A 23371-nucleotide genomic window follows, 5' to 3' on the forward strand; every position below is an offset into this window, starting at 1 on the left:
CCTGTTGACAGGAGTTTAATTCACCGTCTGATGGTTTTCTATACAAAAGGGGATGAATTGCCTAAAAAATTAATTAAAAACATGTAAAAAAAAAATCCAATTTTATGGTAAACATTGCAGTTGATGTCATTTTTTTTATTCTCTTTCAGTGCTCATTGGTTTTTAGCTATAATTTGCTTTCCTGGCCTAGAAGAACCGATGTATTATCCTAACCGATACTATCAGGAGACGAGTACTCCATCAGCAGCCATGGCACAGACAGATGATAATCGGACCTCTGTTCCTTCTAGTGAAGCACAAACCTGTTTGCGAGGTGTTTCCTCGAAGTCACCGCTTGGTAAAAAACAAACCTTTACTTCAGATGACACAAGTTCTGGGACTGATGAAGGTGACAGTCCAGGGAATAGGAAAAGCCATTGCGTAGGAAGGCACAGCCTCAGAAAAAACGATCAAGGACTTCAAGAATCGGATGCCTCTCTCAAATCCCCATTTCCACAAACAGACTCTAGTGCTAAAAATGTCAATGGAATAGCAAACGAATGTAAAACGCCACTGAAGCATGTTGGTGAGTATTTTGTGAAGGTTGTATCCACAACATGTCATATCAGAAAGGGGGGCTGTATACTCGTACATAGGAAAGCCAAGTGAGGTCTAAAACAGGATTCTTCTTAAAATGCTCTTTTACTAGTATTATAGATCGTAGCTGTTAGGCTTTTTTTTTTTATATCATTAAATAACATTAATTAAATAACATTTATTATCCCGTTACAATGGCGCCTGTCAAGTAGTGGGATTTATTTAGGCAGAAAGTGAACTGTCACTTCTAGAAGTTGATGTGTTGAAAGTAAGAATTGGCAAATATGAGGATCTGAGCGACTTTGACAAATTCCAAATGGTGATAGCCAGATGCCTGAATCAGAGCAGCTACAGAACTGCTGCTGTGGCACCAATTGTTAAAGGGTTATTGCTGGCTGTGATGGAAAGGGGTCCTCATATTCTAGAGTTCCTTTTCATGTCAAAGAGCTCTGATCCATCCAGGCATGGACTCCAAGACCTCTGAAGGTGTCCTGTTGTATCTGGCACCAAGATGTTCGCAGCAGATCCTCTAAAGTATATCTGCACTTTCAAAAAACCTTTTATATGTCAGAGAAATTTCAGAAGTTTAGATCGGGGTCTGGGTGCTGAAACCCACACCATTGCTTAAAGGGAATGTGTTGCCAGCAAAACATGTTTTTTTTAGTTAAACAATTAGTGTGTAGGTGATTAAACATTGTTCTAATTTTTTATTTTTTTTCACAAGTCAGGAAATATTATAAATTGGATTCAATTGGATTCTAATTTATAATATTTCCCATTGCTGGTCACTAGATGGAGCCATTCCCAAAATTGCAGCATTGCATGTGGTAAAGCAACCACATTGCTTTATGCTGCAAAATTGGGTAAAAATCCCTCGCTCTAGTGAGCTCTCAGAATCCCCCCCTCCTTTATCCTGGCTAGTGCCGGGAGAAACGAGGGGATTGAACGGTCTAACCACCTACACTGTGTGTCGCCATTTTTTGAGCTAACACACAGTGTAGTAAGTTTACATAGAGTAGTAAACACACACACTGAAACACGAACATACATAGAAATCACTTACCTGCTCCAGTCGCCGCCGGTCCATCCGCTCCGTCTGCTGCCGCTGCTCCATGTGCACAAGTCCGGAAGCCGCGACCTGAAGTAGTAATCTTACTGTCCGGCCGCGACTTCCGGTCCACAGGAAAATGGCGCCGGACAGCGCGCATTTCAAATTGAACAGTGTGGGAGCGGCGCATGCGCCGTTCCCACACAGCGGCATACATGTTAGTGGATGGAACGGGCCCCGTTCGCAGTCCCTATGGGACTGGCGCTTCCGTATTCCATGTCTGTATGTGTCGTTAATCGACACATACAGAAATGGAAAAAAAAATGGCAGCCCCCATAGGGAAGAAAAAGTGTAAAAATAAGAAAAAGTAACACACAAATTAATCCAAACGTTTTTAATAAAGCACTAACATCTTTAACATATTAAAAAAAAATTTGTGGTAACACTGTTCCTTTAAACCGAGCGCTCTGTGCCTTTGGCTGTGATCACGCGCCTCGTTAGGCTGAGGACGGGTTCTTAGGTGTTCTATGTGAGCCAATCCTCAGCCTGACGAGGAGCACCGTTCACTATCTAAGGTGCAGAGCGCACAGATAAGCCCTTCTGCACCTTTGTTCGCTTCGACCCCCCCCCCCCCCCACCACCACCACCACCTCTCTGTTTAAACCTTCTGATATGACTATGACATATAAAATTTTCTTGAAAGTGCAGTTACTCTTTTTAAATCTGTAAATTGCAAGGTGGAAACTCCATGGATGGGACTTGTTTTTTTCAGCACATCCCACAGCTGCTCGATCGAATCTGTCACGTTCTTCATACAATTTCGGAACAATTTTTTGCAGTGGAGCATGGCACGTTATCCTGCTGAAAAAGGCCACTGCCATTAGGGGATACCATTGCCATGCAGGCGTGTACTTGGTGTGCAACAATGTCTAGGTGCTTCGTGCACATGTAACATCCACTTAAATGCCAAGACCGAAGGTTTCCCGGCAAAACATTGCCCAGAGCATCACGCTTCCACCACCAGATTGCCATCTTCCCATAGTGCATCCTGGTGCAATCTCTTCACCAGGTAAGTGACGAACACACACCTCCACGTCATGTAAAAGAAAATGATTAGTGAGACCAGGCCACCTACTTCCATTGCTCCATGGTCCAGTTCTGATGCTCACATGCCCATTGTAGCTGCTTTAGGCAGTAGACAGGGGTCAGCATGGGCACTCCGACTGGTCTGCGGCTATGCAGCCCAAAACAAGCTACATGTTGCGATGCACTGTGTGTTCTGGCACCTTCCTATCAAAGCCAACAGTTACTATTTCAGCAATTTGCACATCCGTGATCCTTAGACGCCCATGACCCTGTCACCGGCGTACAACTTGTCCTTTCGTGGACCGCTTTATCTGAATTCTAACTACTTCGTATTGGGAACAGTCGTCTAGGCATGACAATTTGTCAAATCCTCAGATCCTTACACTTGGACTGTTCACTCGCTGCCTAATATATTCCACCCCTTGTCAGGTGCCATTGTAACAAGATAATCAATTATTCTCTACACCTTTCAATGGTTTTAATGTAATGGCTGAATGAGGAGTGTGTGTATATACTTATGTGTTTGTGTATATATAAAATATATATAAGAGGCAGCTTTACAAAGGTATTCAAAATAATAGAAAGTAGGACGTAAACATCACACAAATGGGTTAATGAAGAGACCAACTTTTTTTTTTATTTTTTACTTGAATACCTCATTTTTACATTTGTTTGAAAGTCTGGGGTTGGTGCCAGGGGGCTTGCACCCTACTACTGGGAATACAGTGTGTATATAAATAGATATTATCTGCGGCCGCATGCAAAACTGCTGCTGTTGAAAACTCTTTCAGAAACCTCGCCCGAGCTGGGCCCCTGTATTCCAGAGGGAAAGTTTGCCTTTCCAATATCAGATTTCTACACAATACCTGGAACAAAGAATAAACTTCCCAAATCACCCGAATAATCTCTGTGCAGAAACTGGGCTAGTGAATAGTGCTGAGATGTCCGCTCTGAAATATGTACAATTATGAATGCAGCTCTGGAGTATAATACAGGCTGTGACTCAGAATCCGTATTACATCAGAAATACCACGCCTTTACAAAGAAACTCCGCTTTTATGTAGTTAAATTCTATGAACTGTAAAATGGTGTTGAAGAGCAGATTGTATGGTCGATAGTGACACCACAATTCATTCTTGCATCAGTAGCGTTTGGTGCGATGTATGTCTTGAGGAAAAGTAGAATCAAACCTCGACAGCCTGTTTGTCTCCCCATATTAGTAATCGGGTGAGAGTCTCCTGACATCAACGCACATGTTGTTGCACTATATACTGTAGTCAGGTGAATGCAGAATATAAAACGTTTTTATACAAAACTCCTATCCTAAACAAAGATCTGTTTTGGGCCTGTTCACATCTGCATTGGAGGCTCTCTTAGGGGCCTCTGTCACAAATCCAGCATGCCGCGCAATTGTTTCAGTTAAACCACGGAAACCCGACAGATCGCATTAAAAGTCAATGAGTTCTGTCGGGCGACGATGGTGTCAGTCATATAACTGAATCGGCGCTTCTGGTATTTTCATTGTTCTGCTCCTCTGACGCAGCGGAAACACAGACACAGGTGTGAACTGGCCCTAACTTTGTTCTACTTTTAAGAATATTGGATTCTTGTTATGTTTTGGCTGTAGCTTTTTCTTTCACAGATCACTGTACTGACATTTAGATTTATTTGTACACCGTATTAGATCACCCTTTAAAGGGGTTATCCAGGAAGTGAAAATATTTTAGTAGGGGCTGCAAATTAAATAAATCAAAACAAAATACTTAACTATCCATGCCCCCAGGCAACCTAGCGCTGAGGCTCCGGCGGCACTCCTGGTGGTTGTTTACATGCATGTAGCATGTAACCGTTCAGCCAATTAGAGGGTTCTGTGGTGGCCTATCGTATGCCAGAAATACAACATATGGCCGCTGAGCCCTCTAATTGGCTTCATCGGTCACAATCTACGTGCATGTAAACAACCACCAGGAGTGCCGCCGGAGCCACAGCGCTGGATTGTGAGGGGCATGAATAGGTAAGTATTTTTTGTTTTTATTTCAATTGCAGCACCTATCAAAAAAAAATAATTTGACTTCCCGGATAATGCCTAGGCCATCTTTTCACCAAACGAAACATCCCCAGTTTCGCTAATCTTTGATATGAATGCACATTACATTTCCCTGTATTTCAATAGGAACCCCGTCAGGATAGCGCAGAAACACAGGAATCCCCTTATTAAGCACAATGGCTCCTTCTTCTTTTTCTGTGATTGGGATCTGAATTGAATGCACTCCCTGTGCTGGGTAGTGTCAGCATCATGTGTAGCTATGTAAGTTCACCAGCAGAGGGAGTTATTGCCAGGTCTGCACTTTAGTTAGGCATGTTTAAGGTAGTTATTGCACAACCTTTCACCTGACATTTTATCTTCCTGTAAATAACATAGAAAATAAGGTGGTCAGTAGATGAGCTCCTTTTTGACCATCAACTGTCCGACCCAACTCCTCCGTTAACATGCACATTTGTATCTGTCACCTTTTTTCTCCCAGTGAAGCAAAAAGATCAGGCGGCTTTCTTGTCCCCCAACTGCAGATGTTGGGAGAGTCATCAGGCAGGCACCATAGACATGAGATTGCGATATGTGTGTGTGTATATATATATATATATATGATCATTTTGCCAAGCTGTCATTCATTTTAGCAGCTATTTAGCCTGTTTAAGCTTCCTTTTTATTGAATAATCTTTTAATTGTTGATTTATGGGGGTCAGTAGAAGATTTACTACATATTATTGTATATGGATTGGCCATTTTGTAAAATAATGAAGCCGTGAAGCTGGTGTTGACTGAGCTCAATCCTTTTTTCTCTCTGCCAGTGTCATTCCCTGTTTGTCAGAAGCAGCATTTGGCCAGATAATCAGAGAACTATAACGTGCATAAGTATTCACCCCCGAAAGTCCATTCTTTGTAGAGCCAACTTTTATTGCAATTACAGATACAAGTCTCTTGAGGTCTGGGCTTTGACTAGGCTATGCCAAGACTTTTAATGCTGCGTGCGCACGTTGCGTATTTTGCTGCGTAAAACATTCACCGAAATCGCCGCAAAACGCAGAAAATTCGTAGGTAAAGACCGCATAAGATAACATGTTTTTCTGTGCGGTTTTTATGCATAAATCGGTGCGTTTTCATTCTGCGGGTTTTGGTGTTTTTTCCTTCGTATTAGGGAGATACAATTCGCAAGTGGAAACGCAAGATAAATTGACGTTCTGCAGATTTTCCAATACACACCGCAAGTCAATTTACGTGCCGGAAAAAATAGTGCAGCGTGTACAGGAGATTTCCTGAAATCTCATTGACTGTTGGTACTGTATTACGCTGCGGATTTCCCGCATGCAAATATGCATGGCAAAACCGCACGTAATACGCATCGTGTGCATTGAGCCTTAATGTTCCCCTTAAACAGCTCCAGTGCAGCTTTAGCAGTATGTTTAGGGTCATTGTTCTGCTGGGAGGTGAATCTCCATTTCAGTCTCAGATCCCTGGTGGACTGAAACAGGTTTTCTTCAAGGATTGACCTGTATTTACTGCCATCAATCTTTACTTCAATCCAGACCAGTTTTCCAGTACTGGCCGCTGAGATACATTCCCACAGCATAATGCTACCACTACCATTCTTCACTGTGGGATTGGTGTTCTTGGGGTGATGGCAAGTGTTGGGTTTGCATCACACATAGTATTTCCCATGATGACAAAACGTTACATTTTAATCCCATGATCAGAGAACCGCCTCAACCGAAAGGTTTGCTGTCTCCCTGGTGCCAGGGTTCGGCATGTGGTGGAACGGGTGGACAAATTACTGGGAGGGGCTGGTGATGATCCAGCTGTTGTGGTCCATGTGGGTACCAACGACAGAATAAATGGTAGGTGGAGGAGCCTTAAGAGTAATTTTAAAGAACTAGGCTACAAGCTGAAGGGAAGGACCTCCAAAGTAGTATTCTCAGGAATACTGCCTGTGCCATGCGCATCACAGGAAAGACAGCGGGAGCTCAGGGAGTTAAATGCATGGCTTAAGTCTTGGTGTAGAGGAGAAGGATTTGGGTTCCTAGAGCACTGGGCTGACTTTTCATTGGGGTACAAACTGTATTCTGCAGATGATTTGCACCTAAATGGAAGGGGGTCCGCTGTGCTGGGGGAGAGAATACTAGCTGGGGTGGCAGAGTATTTAAACTAGGGCTGAGAAGGGAGGTCAATGCAGAAAATAAAGGGGTGGCTAGGTTAGACTATATTGGTAGGGGGAGAAACAGACTGTGGGGAGAGGACTAGACAACAGGATAAGGAGATCCTTCTGTTACAAAACAGCAATGAAAATAAAAATGTCAAATCACATTTCTGATCCCAAATGTGTCAATTTGAAATGCAAGTTAAAGTGCATGTTCACAAATGGCAGAAGTCTCTAGCAAGCAAAATGGGGGAGCTGGAGGCCTTGGTACTGGAGGAAAATATAGATATAGCTGGTGTTGCTGAAACATGGCTGGACTCTTCACATGACTGGGCTGTAAATCTACAGGGTTTTACACTGTTTCGGATAGACAGGGCGAATAGGAAAGGCGTTGGTGTATGTCTGTATGTGAGAAGTGATATGAAGGGGAGTGTGAAAGAGACAATAGTGGGTGAAGATTGTGAGGAGGTTGAAACCTTGTGGGGGAATTACAAAGGGAGGTAAACACTGAAAAAATTACTTATGGTGTAATCTATAGGCCCCCCAATATAACTGAGGAGATGGAAGTTCAGCTATATACACAGATGGAGCGGGCTGCACAGGCGGGTACTGTAGTGATAATGGGAGATTTTATTTACCCAGATATTAATTGGTGTCATGGTTCGGCTTCAATTGCGCAGGGGAGACATTTCCTCAACCTGTTGCAGGAAAATTTTATGGGCCAGTTTGTGAAAGATACGACTAGAGGTGAAGCTCTGTTGGATCTGGTCATTTCTAATAAGGCAGAGCTTGTTGGGAACATCGATGTTCGTGAAAACCTCGGTAACAGTGATCACAATATAGTTACATTTTACCAATACTGTAAAAAACAAACAATTTTAAGAAGGCCAATTTCCCCAGGATGAGGGCTGAAAGTCAGGACATAGACTGGGAACAACTAATGTCAAGTAATGGTACAAATGATAAATGGGAGATCTTACAATCCACTTTGTAAAATTATAGTGCAAAATGTATTCCTATAGGTAACAAGTATAAACAACTAAAATCAAACCCCACATGGCTTACACCTTCTGTAAAAAGGGCATTACATGACAAAAAAGGGAATTTGAAAAATACAAATCTGAGGGTACAGCTGTAGCCTTTGTAAATTATAAAGAGCTTAATAAAATCTCTAGAAAAGTAATAAAATCTGCAAATATACAAAATGAAAGGCAGGTGGCCAATGATAGCAAAACAAATCTCCAAAAATTCTTCAAGTATATAAATGCAAAAAAGCCAAGGTCTGAACATGTAGGACCCCTAGATAGTGGTAATGGCAGTGGCGTAACTACCGCAGTAGCGGCGGCTACGGGGCCCCACCATGGCCGGAGGCTCCACTAGCAGCCGCTATGGCTTCTACAGCGGGACGCCACTGAACGCTACGGCAGAGCAGGGAGGTATCTCCCCGCTCTGCCATTAAACAAGACGTGTATCCCCTATCCACAGGATAGGGGATACATGTGTGATCGCTGGCAGCGATAAGGAGAACGGGGGACTGAAAGTCCCCTGAAGTTCTCCATCACAAACCTCGGACTTCCGGGGTCTGTGTCGGCAGCTCCGAAGAAATTAATGGAGCGCCGGTCCCGCTTGTGCGCATGCGTGACCAGCGCTCCTTTCATTTTTAGTGAGCTGCGCAGACGCCGGAAGTCCGAGGTTAGTCATGGAGAACTTCAGGGGGACTTGCAGTCCCCCGTTCTCCCTGTCGCTGCCAGCGATCACACATGTCTCCCCTATCCTGTGGATAGGGGATACATGTCTTTTATTAGGACACACTGTAGGTTGCATTTTTTTGGGAGGGGGGATGCTGTATGGCGTTCCCTACAGGGGGGGCTGTATGGCGTTCCCTAGAGGGGGGAGCTGTATGGCGTTCCCTACAGGGGGACGACGACGCTGTATGGCGTTCCCTACAGGGTGGGGGACACTGCATGGCGTTCCCTACAGGGGGGGACGGACACGCTGTATGGCGTTCCCTACAGGGGGGGACGGACACGCTGTATGGCGTTCCCTACAGGGGGGGGGCGCTGTGTGGCGTTCCCTACAGGGGACGCTGTATGGCGTTCCCTACAGGGGGGGCTGTATGGCGTTCCCTACAGGGGGGGGGTGTATGGCGTTCCCTACAGGTGGGGGGGTTGTATGGCGTTCCCTACAGGGGGGGGGTTGTATGGCGTTCCCTACAGGGGGGGGTTGTATGGTGTTCCCTACAGGGGGGGTGTATGGCTTTCCCTACAGGGGGGGTGTATGGCTTTCCCTACAGGGGGGGGTGTATGGCTTTCCCTACAGGGGGGGGTGTATGGCGTTCCCTACAGGGGGGGGTGTATGGCGTTCCCTACAGGGGGGCTGTAAGGCGTTCCCTACAGGGGGGCTGTAAGGCGTTCCCTACAGGGGGGCTGTAAGGCGTTCCCTACAGGGGGGGGCTGTATGGCGTTCCCTACAGGGGGGGGGCTGTATGGCGTTCCCTACAGGGGGGGGGGTGTATGGCGTTCCCTACAGGGGGGGGGGTGTATGGCGTTCCCTACAGGGGGGCTGTATGGCGTTCCCTTAAGACCCCCCCTGTAGGGAACGCCATACAGACTCCCTGTAGGTAACGCCATACGGTCCCTCCTGTAGATGGCGCCATACAGCCCCCTCTGTAGATCTCTACAAAGGGGGCTGTATGGCGTTATCTACAGGGGGGCTGTATGGCGTTATCAAAAGGGGGGGGTTTGTAAAAAAGGCACTATCTACAAGGGGGGCGGTTGTGTGACACCCGGGGGAGGGGGGGCCCCAGTCAAAAGTTTGCTATGGGGCCCAGTCTTTCCTAGTTACGCCCCTGGGTAATGGGGAGTTGGTCACAGGGGATCAAGAGAAGGCAGAGTTACTAAATGGGTTCTTCAGCTCTGTATATACAACAGAAGAAAGAGCAGCTGATGTAGCCGGTGCCAGTGCTGTTAATACATCAGTTGATCTACTGAATTGGCTGAATGTAGATATGGTCCAAGCTAAATAATATAAATGTGCACAAGGCCCCAGGAACCAGATGGGTTACACCCTAGAGTTCTTAGAGAACTTAGTTCAGTTATTTCTGTCCCCCTCTTCATAATATTCAGAGATTCTCTAGTGACTGGTATAGTGACTGGCGCAGGGCAAATATAGTGCCTATTTTCAAAAAGGGCTCTAGGTCTTCCCCAGATAATTCTAGACAGTTAGCTTAACATCAATCGTGGGAAAAAAGTTTGGGGGGCTATTGAGGGACTATATACAGGATTATGTGACAAAAAATAGTATTGTAAGTGACAGCCAGCACGGTTTTACTAAGGACAGAAGTTGTCAAACCAACCTAATCTGTTTTTATGAAGAGGTGAGCAGAAGCTTAGACAGAGGGGCCGCTGTGGATATAGTGTTTTTGGACTTTGCAAAGGCATTTAACACTGTCCCCCATAGACGCCTAATGGGTAAATTAAGGACTATAGGTTTAGATAGTGTAGTTTGCAATTGGATTGAGATTTGGCTCAAGGACCGTATCCAGAGAGTTGTGGTCAATGATTCCTACTCTGAATGGTCCCCAGTTATAAGTGGTGTACCCCAGGGTTCAGTGCTGGGACCACTATTATTCAACTTATTTATTAATGATATAGAAGATGGGATTAATAGCACTATTTCTATTTTTGCAGATGGCACCAAGCTATGTAGTATTGTTCAGTCTATAGAAGATGTTCGTAAATTACAAGCTGTGTCTTGCAGTGCGTCCGCCATATTCGGTCTTCAGTGTCGCCGCTCATAAGTGCGGCGCTGGCCGCATCGCATCTTCCTGACGGCGCGCACTTGTCGGGACTCAGGAGCGGCCGCAGCCCCGCTCTCATACATTCATGTATTACTATACTAAGCTGTGCGGCCGCACAGCTTAGTATCGAAATACATGAAACAACGATATCGAACCGTTTGGGGATGCAGAGTATCGAAGTTTCGATGCATCGCGCATCCCTAGTTCCATATTCGTTCCATTTTATTATAATGGATTTAAAGAGGCTCTGTCACCTGTTCATCACTTCCCTATCTCCTACCTAATCTAACAGGCGCTTTAAAGAGGCTCTGTCACCAGATTTTCAAACCCCTATCTCCTATTGCAGCAGATCGGCGCTGCAATGAAGATAACCGTAACGTTTTTGTTTTTTTTCAAAAACGAGCATTTTTGGCCAAGTTATGACCATTTTTATATTTATGCAAATGAGCCTTTCTTAAGTACAACTGGGCGTGTTTAAAGTTATGTCCAAGTGGGCGTGTATTGTGTGTGTACATCTGGGCGTTTTTACGTTTTACTAGCTGTGCGTTGTGAATAGAAGTGTATGATGCTGACGAATCGGCATCATCCACTTCTCTTCGTTACCACCCAGCTTCTGGCAGTTCACAGACACACAGCGTCTCCTCGCTCGTCCGACGGGATGAAGTTCCTGTGGGAAGAAGTGAGTGACGTCACAGCGTGATCTCGCGAGGACACGCTGTGTGTCTGTGCACTGAGGACACGCTGTGTGTCTGTGCACTGTTTTTGAAAAGTTACTCTTATCTACATTGCAGCGCCGATCTGCTGCAATAGCAGATAGGGGTTTGAAAATCTGGTGACAGAGCCTCTTTAATGCTGATAACTCCTGTGTTTTTTGTTTAAAAAAAAAACGTTTATTATTTCTGAAGTTGTGTTCTTTTTTTTTTTTTTTAGTTATGCTAATTGAGCGTTTTTTTTTTGTTTTTTTTTCACCATCTGGCCATTGTATAGAAAACTGTGTGACGCTGACCAATCGGCATCATACACTTCACTCCAGCCCAGCGTGATTCACAACCCAGCGTGATCTCAGCTAGAATTGTGAGATCAGGCTGTGACATCACTTACTCCCACAGGTCCTTCACTGGAGCGATTCAAGACGGACCAGACATCACATCCAGTTCTGCCAGGACGATTATCCTCCTCAGCAGCAGCACCACAGCAGCAGCACCTCCGCTACTTCTGAGGAGGATAATCGTCCTGGTCCGTCGCTCCGGTGTAGGACCTGCGTGAGTAAGTGAAATCACAGCGTTTAAAAGAATGAAACCTATTTAGCCTTGAAAAGAGATGACTAAGGGGGAACATGAGTAAGCGACGTCACAGCGTGATCTCGCGATTCTAGCTGAGATCACGCTGGGCTGGTTCCTGACAAAGCCGTAGAGTTTAATGACAGATTGCTGTCTGTCTGCAGCCACCACCAGGGGGAGCATACAATTTTTTGTTTTGTTTCTTTTAAATTAATCACTACAGAATCTTAATCCTTAACACACCAACTGCCAATACTCCTTTTCACGATGGTCATTAAGGGTACTTATGCCACAGCGCCATGAAAAGGTAGCGCTGTGACATAAGCCAAGCACAGGTATCCGGCACTGTCTGGGGCAGGCGTTGAACTGTCTAAAGACAGCCGGACACCAGCTATGGCAAACGGGATCTAAAAAACCGCCAGTTTAACCCCTTAGATGCTGCGGTCAATAGTGTCGGCGGCATCGAAGTGGGTTTAGATGGAGTGGGTGACCTCTCTCACCTCATCTGCATACTTGCAATGCAATTGTGGGGTGCCGATGATTTTTGTGGTAGTCAGGGGTCTAACAGGCCCCTAGGTCTGCCTTCAGTGTATGTCTGCGTATTAGACCCTGCCAAAGGGCCTAACAGAATGCCTGTCAGTTTTACACTGAATGCATAATGCACTGCAATACAGAAGTATTGCAGTGCATTATAAAAGCGATGAAATGATCGCATAGTAATGTCCCATAGTGTTACCAATTTTTTTTTTTTAAATTGGAAAAAACTATGGAAAAAAGAAAAAACAAATCTTTGGTCATTAAACGGGTTTTCTGGAACCAATTTCTATTTCACTGTGCATATAAAAATAATGTAATTTGTAATACAGTAATACAATCAGCACTGGATCATGTTTTTCTCCTTTCCTAATTTGTAATACACTTACGTTTTGATTTAATCTTCTAACGCCCGAATGCAGTGCCGGTCACGTGTTGCATCTCCAGTAGCAAAATCCTTACTTCTGGCGCTACCCCGTCCATCATCATTAAGTTCCATTTTCCGGCTGGCACAATGTACAGGTACGTCATTCCTGACGTCACTGTACACTGAGAGAAGTGGTGGACCGGATACTCCTTTTCATCTGATAGTTTCCGGTCCGTTGCTAGGGGGGGGGGGAATGACGCGCAGGCGCTGTGATAGTGTGGAAGTGGGCATGTGTGGTAAACACTGCTAGTCTCAGCATGCGTGGTTTCTACACTCACAGTGATTACCACGCATGCCCACTCCTGTGCTATCACAGCGCCTGCGTGTCATCCCCTCCCCCCTCAAGCAGCAGACCGGAAACAATCAGAAGAAATGTCAGGAGCAGAGCTGGAGTCCCAGTCAGAGTGCTAGTAGCGCTCTTACAAGGGCTCTGGGGTTAGGGGATTCCACAGAGTCCCAGACTGGCGCTCTGCCCAGGACTCCGGCTCTGGGGTCAAATGAGGTTTTGGTTTTTTTACCATTATGTAAGAGAGAGCGTTGTTTGGCACAGCACTGATATGTTGCACGTCTAACTTTAGCGATCACTGATCTAATGAGAGTAGTAAAATGGCAACGGAGATTAGAAATATGTTTCTAGCTGGGTGTAGTAGGTGTGATGAGTCTCTGCTGCCGGCGCATTGCATGCTGGGACACAAGCGGTGCATGCCGGGAATTGTATGACTGGAAAAGCAAGACAATAAACACAGAGGTAAACAAACCTCTCAATGTAAACCAAAGCGCAAAATGGTTGCAGTGATTACAAAAAAAAAAAAAAAACTATTGAAAAACCCCTTAAAGGCCTAAAATAGGCTGGTCACTAAGAGGTTAAAATTACATGGTTTTAAGAAGTGTACATTTATTTGAGTTTTGAAGAGGAGTCCGGAGTCTTCAATACTGGGTATGCTGAGCACCTACTTGTACATCATGAATAAAGTGTGTTTTTCTTTTATTATCCCACCTAGATGGTTTACACAGAATACAAATAAGCTATAATGACTCTCCAGATGACCAGAAGAAATGTGAAGAGGAATTTATCGATTTTTCTGATGATCAGGATAATCTGGTAGGAGGGACACCTCATATGTTTCTGTTCTCTCTTCACCGGTCAGTAAATCGGAATAATATGAACTGAACTCTATCTGTGCTAGCCATTTTGGTTTTACTTAAATTCGTTATTTCACAAAATAGCTGTACAATAAATATTGTCATTTGACATACTCACTTAGGGACTTTTATAAAAGGATAAATTGCAGAATACCTTTTTCTATCGGTATTTCTCACATACTGCATGTAGACTTTATATTCGTTTGACTCCGATTAGTGTTGGGCGGAGTTATCCTTTTTAGTTTCTTTTATGTTTTGCTTATGTTTTATATGTGAGTATTATGCTATGACTATCCTTTATATTTTACTATGAAGCTTTTGCATTACTATTTATTAGGTGTATGGGATTTTGTGTACAATTATGAGCTTTATTTTCCGGTCTTTGTAATGATGATTCCTATTCTAAGTGTTTTTATGGACCCCTTTCTGTAGGATGAAAGCAGTGATGACGGGGGCCTTGCTGATGACAATTTCACTTCAGAAGCAGGAAAATGGCATCTCAAGCCCTCACTCTGCAAACAGTAGGTGTTTTGAACATTTTTACAGGTGGGATTTTTCTGAATGAATGGGATAATTGCTGAAATATTGTGGTAATGGTTTGCATAAGTACAATTCAGTATACAAAGTAAAGAATGCATGTATTTCAACCAAAAAATATTTATATAATTTTAATATACTAGAGATCTGGAAAACTTTGTTCTGCAACCAGCTATGTAAACCAGATTATTTTCTTTTTCCCAGTAGGATTACCTGTAGGGGAGGGAGCCAATACAGTCATGTATCAACAGTACATTAAAAATGCATTATTTAGTGTATTATTCAAGGTTAGGGGTAAGAAATCTTTGAGAGGTACAGATCTACTGTTGTAAATTCAAAGGGTCTTGAGATCTACTTGGTACAAATGCTGCAAACTGGAATACCCCTTTTAAAGTTGTGGTGGCCCATGTGTAAGAGAATAGTACTTTCTCTTTTAAAAAAAAAAAAAAAAAGTTACAATAAAATAAAAAATAACTCCCTGGCCCGTCTTCCCTACCCCGGCCTGGCTTGCCTTGCCTTCCCCGGCCTGGCTTGCGTTTCCGTCCCCGGCCTGGCTTGCCTTGCCTTCCCCGGCCTGACTTGCCTTGCCTTCCCCGGCCTGGCTTGCCTTGCCTTCCCCGGCCTGGCCCTGCTGGTCTTCCCTGGCCTTTGTGGGAGCGTAGCAGGGAGAGGGAGCTCGCACATATAAGCCAGAAGAGAGAGGGGGGCAGGGGAGTGAGTGGCAGGCGTCATCTATTGGCCCATAATAGACTCCTGTTCAAGGGCATTGCTAGAAATGCTAGGTCTTAAAGCAGATTTGGGAAGCCCACCACCTGCATTAGAGGCATTCAAATCACTTTCTACCCTAGTTTTTCTACAGGCTGTTTTCTGTACACTTTTCTCTTGGATGCAGTCAAATTTGCCGGTAATCCAATGGGAATTTGATATCTTATGTACGAACATTTCCAAGAAGAACCCTACATTGAGTACTTATGGTCTCGTAATATGGAGATTTTGGTGGTTCTCCATTGTCATGATCTGCTGGATTCTCTGACATCTCATAAAAGGAGTATCTATTTAGAAGTCCGTGCAATTCAATTATAACTCTGCAGGTAAATAGTATGTTATGATTTGGAGAATGGTCGATAGGAGATTTTTGGAGAACTCCGCATTGTGAGACATAGATTAGGAGACTGGGCAACCTTAGGCTTAGGTGAATTGTACTTTTTTGCATTATAAATTGAGTTGCAGATCATGTAGCCGTTTGTTTTTCGCTTGTTAACAAACCTAAAATCCCTTTTATGCTGTTGAGCCGAAATGTATTATTCTCACTACTAAAGCAAATGTATCTCTCGTCCCCTTGGCTCAGAGAGCGCTTAATCTTGTCATCAATACAGCATATTAAAAACCCATTGTACATATGAATCCCTGGGAATCTAGCTGCTCCCCACCCTTACATTTGTTACTCTGATAATAAAGGTAGAGATTTGCGGTTCTTGGCACCGCGCATAAATAATACATTCAGTATGAAGAATAACTGATTTAATTTAACTGCGGGACAAAAAGTCGTACTGAACTGCCGCACACTCTAACAAGTACTCGGACATTTCATTTCCATATGCATATAAGCATGGCTTTTGTATATGGAGACCAAGGAGTAAAATAGAATAGGAACTAGAAAGCCTTCCTCAATTTCCTTTTCTTGTGCCCAGCAAAATGAAATGGTGAAAGAAATCAATACATTTAAATCAGAACTAAGACTCTGAAAATGAGGCTGATGTAAAAATCAGGCCAGCGCTTAAAGGTAGGTGTCAAGGACCTACAGCATATAGGATAGGCCCGTGCCCACTAGGAGCCTTTTTTTTCCTTATTAAAGAGAATCTGTCACTACAACAGACCTATTTAAATTAAGATCATCAATGTTATGCCGTGATAGTGCTATTATAGTGGGTACAATTACACCTACTTAACAGCCCTCCAAAGTGCCAAAAGCACATCCTGGTTTTTTGGAGTCACATGGTATATCACATGATTCTTGTCAGCCACAGTTAGTCACACGGTAGCTCCTAAAGTATACCTTTTTTGTATTTAAACAGAAAAAAAAGGGGAGGATTCCTCCAGCTCACCTTGTCACAGGTATAATGGTTGGCACACGGATCCTCGTGTCGGTACACGTACTTGCATAGACAAAAAGAAAGGATTGAATCCAGCGCTGGAAATTGGTGCATCTGATAAAAACAGGAAACTTCTTCCAAGTTTTATTTTCTTAGGTTTAAAAGCAGTGAAAAAATGATGGTAGAAGCGGGTATAGTCCAAAGTACAGAGGGTGGTAAGATAATAGGCTGTAGCCTACGCGTTTCAGACGCCTGCTGCGTCCATAATCATGGCTACAATTCGTTATTAACCCTTTCAGGACTGCCATACGGCTATATACGTTCCAACTGCCGATGCCCCGTGCAGTTGGCAGGCAGGAACAGGGTTTAATGAGTGCAGTACTGCTTCAATATGAGCAGCGCTGCACTCTCATGACTGCCGGGGCTTTAAGAGCGTGGAATACACGCCCACTGTAGATAGCGCCACATACAGTGACAGAAATAAGTATTTGATCCCTTGCTGATTTTGTAAGTTTGCCGACTGTCAAAGACATGAACAGTCTAGAATGTTTAGGCTAGGTTAATTTTACCAGTGAGAGAGAGATTATATTTAAAAAAAAAAAAAGAAAATCACATTGTCAAAATTATATATATTTATTTGCATTGTGCACAGAGAAATAAGTATTTGATCCCTTTGGCAAACAAGACTTAATACTTGGTGGCAAAACCCTTGTTGGCAAGCACAGCAGTCAGACGTTTTTTGTAGTTGATGATTAGGTTTGCACACATGTTAGATGGAATTTTGGCCCACTCCTCTTTGCAGATCATCTGTAAATCATTAAGATTTCGAGGCTGTCGCTTGGCAACTCGGATCTTCAGCTCCCTCCATAAGTTTTCAATGGGATTAAGGTCTGGAGACTGGCTAGGCCACTCCATGACCTTAATGTGCTTCTTTTTGAGCCACTCCTTTGTTGCCTTGGCTGTATGTTTCGGGTCATTGTCGTGCTGGAAGACCCAGCCACGAGCCATTTTTAATGTCCTGGTGGAGGGGAGGAGGTTGTCACTCAGGATTTGACGGTACATGGCTCCATCCATTCTCCCATTGATGCGATGAAGTAGTCCTGTGCCCTTAGCAGAGAAACACCCCCAAAACATAATGTTTCCACCTCCATGCTTGACAGTGGGGACGGTGTTCTTTGGGTCATAGGCAGCATTTCTCTTCCTCCAAACACGGCGAGTTGAGTTAATGCCAAAGAGCTCAATTTTAGTCTCATCTGACCACAGCACCTTCTCCCAATCACTCTCAGAATCCTCCAGGTGTTCATTTGCAAACTTCAGACGGGCCTGTACATGTGTCTTCTTGAGCAGGGGGACCTTGCGGGCACTGCAGGATTTTAATCCATTACGGCGTAATGTGTTACCAATGGTTTTCTTGGTGACTGTGATCCCAGCTGCCTTGAGATCATTAACAAGTTCCCCCGTGTAGTTTTTGGCTGAGCTCTCACCTTCCTCAGGATCAAGGATACCCCACGAGGTGAGATTTTGCATGGAGCCCCAGATCGATGTCGATTGACGGTTATTTTGTATGTCTTCCATTTTCTTACTATTGCACCAACAGTTGTCTCCTTCTCACCCAACATCTTACTTATGGTTTTGTAGCCCATTACAGCCTTGTGCAGGTCTATGATCTTGTCCCTGACATCTTTAGAAAGCTCTTTGGTCTTGCCCATGTTGTAGAGGTTAGAGTCAGACTGATTAATTGAGTCTGTGGACAGGAGTCTTTTATACAGGTGACCATGTAAGACAGCTATCTTTAATGCAGGCACCAAGTTGATTTGGAGCGTGTAACTGGTCTGGAGGAGGCTGAACGTGGGTAGTGCAATGCATTAGAGTAAGGCATCATTTACACGAGCGTAATATACGCGCGTGCTTTTCACGCGTGTCGTACGCACCTATATTCGTCTATGGGGGCATGCAGACAGTCCGTGAGTTTTGTGCAGCGTGAGTCCGCTGCGTAAAACTCACGACATGTTCAATATTTCGCCGTTTTTCGCGCATCACGCACCCATTGAAGTCAATGTGTTAGTGAAAACCACGCATGCGTGATTCGCGCAACAGCTGTCAAACTCTGAATGTAAACAGAAAAGCACCACATGCTTTTCTGTTTACAAACATCCAAGCCGCGCATCATACACTGATGACACGCAGCGGTTAAGTGCAAAACGCACACGCTTGTGTAAATCAGGCCTAAAGCTCAGAGGTGCAGGCTCTCAAGTCCCCTAGTGGGACAAAAAAAACACGGTGAATACCGCAAATAAAATAAGTAAAAAAGAATGCCAGAATCTTTTTTTTTTTTTTTTTTTTTTTTATCACCACCACTCCCAAAACATGGAATAAAAAGTGATCAAAAAGTCGCATGTAGCCCAAAACAGTAACAATAAAAACTACAACTAGTCCCGCAAAAAACAAGCCCTTATACAGCTTTTTTGACTGAAAAATAAAAAAGTTATGGCTCTCAGAATATAGCGACACAAGAAATAAATCATATAAAAAAAGTGATTTTTATTGCGCAAACACTGCAAAATGTAAAAAAACGATATACATTTGGTATCGCCGTAATCGTATCGACCCGCAGAATAAAGTAAAATTGTCATTTATAGCCCACGGTGAACGCCATAAAAAGTGATAAAAAAATTGCGTTTACCAATATGGTGCCAATGAAAACTACAGATTGTCCCGCAACAAATAAGCCCTCACACGGCTCCGATGGAAAAAAAAAATAAAGAAGTTCTGGCTCTCAGAATATGCCGATGCAAAATATGCAGAGTGTTCCAAAAGCGGATAAGGTTGGGCGCCATTTATCAGTTCGACACAGGCCACATATCTATGAATTATTATTTATTTACCCCATTATTATTATTATACCCTCATTATTATACCCTGATGTATCCCTCACAGTTTACATGTGCGCCACATTATAAACTGAAATATCAGCAATACCCCAAACGGAACTACTACCAAGCAAAATCTGCACGCCGAAGGCCAAATGGCGCTCCCTCCCTTCTGAACCCTACAGCGTGCCCAAACACCAGTTTACGTCCATATATATGGCATCGCCATACCCGGGAGAACCCGCTTAAAATTTTATGAGTTATTTGTCTTCGGTGGCACAAATTGGGCACAACATATTGTGCGCTAAAATGGCATATCAGCGGAAAATTTTCATTTTCACTTGGCTCCATCTGCTGCGCATTAATTTCTTAAGAACAAACACCTGTGGGGTCAAAATGCTCACTACACCCCTTAAAATGCCTTAAGGGGTTTAGTTTCCAAAAAAGGGCTCACTACTTACTGTTTTACTATTTGATCTCAGCACCCAGCAATTGTGGGCCAATGGTGTGAAAATCACCTAAATAGACCTCAAATGCACATGGTGCTCTTCACTTCTAAGCCCTGTCACATGTCCAGGCAAATGATAAATGCCTTGAGGGGTGTAGTTTCTAAAATGGGGTCAATTCTTTGGGGCTACCACTGTACTTTGGTACATTAGGGTTTTGCAAATGCAACATGGCGCCCAAAAACCAAGCCAGCAAAATCTGCATTCCTAAGGCTATGTTCACACGGAGTATTTTGCAGGAGGAATATCTGCCTCAAAATTCCGTTTGGAAGTTTGAGGCAGATTTTCCTCTCCCTGCACGCCGATTTTCGCGGCGATTTTTGCGCCGTTTTTCGCCCGCAGCCATTGAGCGCCGCGGGCATAAAACACCGCGAAATACGCTTTCTCTGCCTCCCATTGAAGTCAATGGGTGGTCAGAGGCGTAAACGCCCGAAGATAGGGCATGTCGCTTCTTTTTCCCGCGAGGCAGTTTTACTGCTCGCGGGAAAAAGACGCCGACGCCTCCCATTGAAATCAATGGGAGGCATTTTAGGGCCGGTTTTGCCGAGTTTTGCGATGCGGTTTCTGCGTCAAAAAGCTTGGCAAAATACTCCGTGTGAACATAGCCTAATAGCGCTCCTGCCATTCTGAGCCCTGTCGTGTGTCCAAACAGCAGTTTATGACCCCATATGGGGTATTGCCGTAATCAGGAGAAATTGCTTTTCAAATGTTGGGGTGATTTTTCTACTTTATTCCTGGTAAAAATTTAACATTTCCATGTTTTATCAGAAGAAAAGTAATTTTTAATTTCACAGCATAATTCCACTAAATTCAGAAAAAAAACTGTGGGGTCAAAATGCTTACTATACCCCTCGATAAATTCCTTCAGGGGTGTAGTTTTCCAAATGGAGTCACTTTTTGGTGGTTTCCACTGATTTGGTTCAGGGGCTTTGCAAATGCGACATGGCACCGAAAACCATTCCAGCTAAATTTGAGCTCCAAAAGCCAAATGGTACTACTTCCCCTCTGAGCCTTGCCGTGTGTGCAAACAGCAGTTTATGACCCCATATGGGGTATTGCCGTAATCAGGAGAAATTGGTTTTCAAATGTTGGGGTGGTTTTTTTCCTTTATGCCTTGTACCTATTGAAGATTTCTACATTTTATTGGAAAAAATTCAGATTTTCATTTTTACATCCTAATTCCACTAAATTCAGCAAAAAAAAACCTGCTGGGTTAAAATGCTCACTATACCCCTTGATAAATTCCTTGAGGGTGTAGATTGCCAAATGGGGTCTTTTTGACGGGGTTTCCACTGTTTTGGCACTACAAGATTTCTTCAAACCTGACATGGTGTCTAAAATATATTCTAATAAAATGGAGGCCCCAAAATCCTCTAGGTGCTCCTTTGCTTCTGAGGCCGGTGCTGCAGTCCGGTAGCACACTATGGCCACAAATTAGATATTTCTAAAAACTGCAGAATCTGGGCAATAAACATGGATTTGCATTTCTCTGGTAAAACCTTCTGTGTTACAGAAAAGAATGAATTAAAACAGATTTTCTGCAAAAAAAATATAAATTTGTAACCTCCACTTGCTTTAATTCCTGTGAAACACCAAAAGGGTTAAGAAACGTTCTAAATGCATTTCGGAATACTTTGAGGGGTGCAGTTTTTAAAATGGGGCGTTTTATAGGGGATTTTATATAAAGCCCTCAAAGCCACTTCAGAATTGAACTGGTCCATGAAAAAATTGCGTTTTGAAATTTTCTTGAAAATATGAGAAATTGCTGCTAAAGTTCTAAGCCTTGTAACGTCCTAGAAAAATAAAAGGACGTGAAAAAAAACGCTGCAAACATAAAGTAGACATACGGGAAATGTTAACTAGTAACTATTTTGTGTGGTATTACTATCTGTTTTACAAGTAGATACATTTAAATTTAGAAAAATACAAATGTTTGCAAATTTTCTCTAAATATTGGTATTTTTCACAAATAAACACTGAATGTATTGACCAAATTTTACCACTAACTTAAAGTACAATGTGTTACAAGAAAACATTCTCAGAATCGCTTAAAAAAAACAAAAGCATTCCCAAGTTATTATCATATAAAGTGACAAATGTCAGATTTGAAAAAAATAGCCTGGGCCATTAGGTGAAAACAGACTGTGTCCTTAAAGGCATGGTGTCGCCCCACAAACATGTTTTTTTTTTTAAATTTAAACATTTAGTGTGTGGGTGATTAAACATTGTTCACATTTTTTTTATTTTTTTCGCGAGTCAGGAAATATTATAAATTTTTTCAAATTTATAATACTACCCATTTTTGGTCACTAGATGGAGCTGTTTGGAGCTAGTTCCCAAAATTGCAGCATTGCAACATTGGGTTAAAAGCTCTCGCTCTAGTGAGCTCTCAGCATCCCCCCCTCCTTTATCCTGGCTAGTGCCGGGATAAACGAGGGGTTGGAAAGGTTTAACCTCCTACACTGTGTGTCGCCATTTTTTGAGGTAACCCACAGTGTAGTAGGTTTACATACAGTAGTAAACACACACAAACACTAACATACATTGAAATCGCTTACCTGCTCCTGCCGCCGCGGCTCCCTCCGGCCCGTCCGCTCCCTTTGCTGCCGCTGTTCCATGTGCACTTGTCCGGAAGCCGCGACCGGAAGTAGTAATATTACTGTCCAGCCGCGACTTCCGGTCCACAGGAAAATGGCGCCGGACGGCGCCAATTTCGAATAGGACTGTGTGGGAGCGGCGCATGCGCAGTTCCCACACAGACGCCGTACACGGCAGTCAATGGGACGGGAGCCGTTCGCAGTCCCTATGGGACTGTGGCTGCCGTATTCCATGTCTGTGTGTGTCGTTAATCGACACACACAGAAATGGAACAAAAAATGGCAGCCCCCATAGGGAAGAAAAAGTGTGAAAATAAGAAACAGTAAAACACAAACACACAAATGAAAATAAACGTTTATATGAAGGCACTAACATCTTTAACATATAAAAAAATTATTTGTGATGACACTGTTCCTTTAAGGGGTTAAAGGGATTGTCCTGTTTTAAGCAAATTATTGCTTATTTTTTTGTATTATTTAAAGTTATACAATTTTCAAATATACTTTCTGTAATAATTTCTTATAATTTTCAAGATCTCTGCTTGTTATTTAGTAGGAGCATTCATTGTTTACTTCCAGCGGATAAAATTCTGTCCATGGTCATGTGATGGACACACAGGTGCTGAGATCATTAGAAGACACAGCTCTGATACACATACTGCAAATGTAACGAGCTGTGCAC

The 23371-nt window shown here is 43.4% G+C and overlaps 1 protein-coding gene across 4 annotated transcripts in view; it reads left to right on the forward strand.

The window, feature by feature from the left end:
• The window catches only part of SENP6 (SUMO specific peptidase 6), a 123445-nt gene that overhangs the window by 94672 nt on the left and 5402 nt on the right, over positions 1-23371 (forward strand). For all 4 annotated transcript variants that reach the window (XM_075862040.1, XM_075862039.1, XM_075862041.1 and 1 more), the window contains 3 exons: positions 150-565; positions 13945-14045; positions 14519-14607. In XM_075862040.1, the coding sequence (XP_075718155.1) occupies positions 150-565; positions 13945-14045; positions 14519-14607 (606 nt within the window). The remainder of the gene's footprint in view (positions 1-149; positions 566-13944; positions 14046-14518; positions 14608-23371) is intronic.

The sequence above is a fragment of the Rhinoderma darwinii genome, chromosome 4, assembly GCF_050947455.1.
Source record: "Rhinoderma darwinii isolate aRhiDar2 chromosome 4, aRhiDar2.hap1, whole genome shotgun sequence".
Classification (NCBI taxonomy): Eukaryota; Metazoa; Chordata; class Amphibia; order Anura; family Rhinodermatidae; genus Rhinoderma; species Rhinoderma darwinii.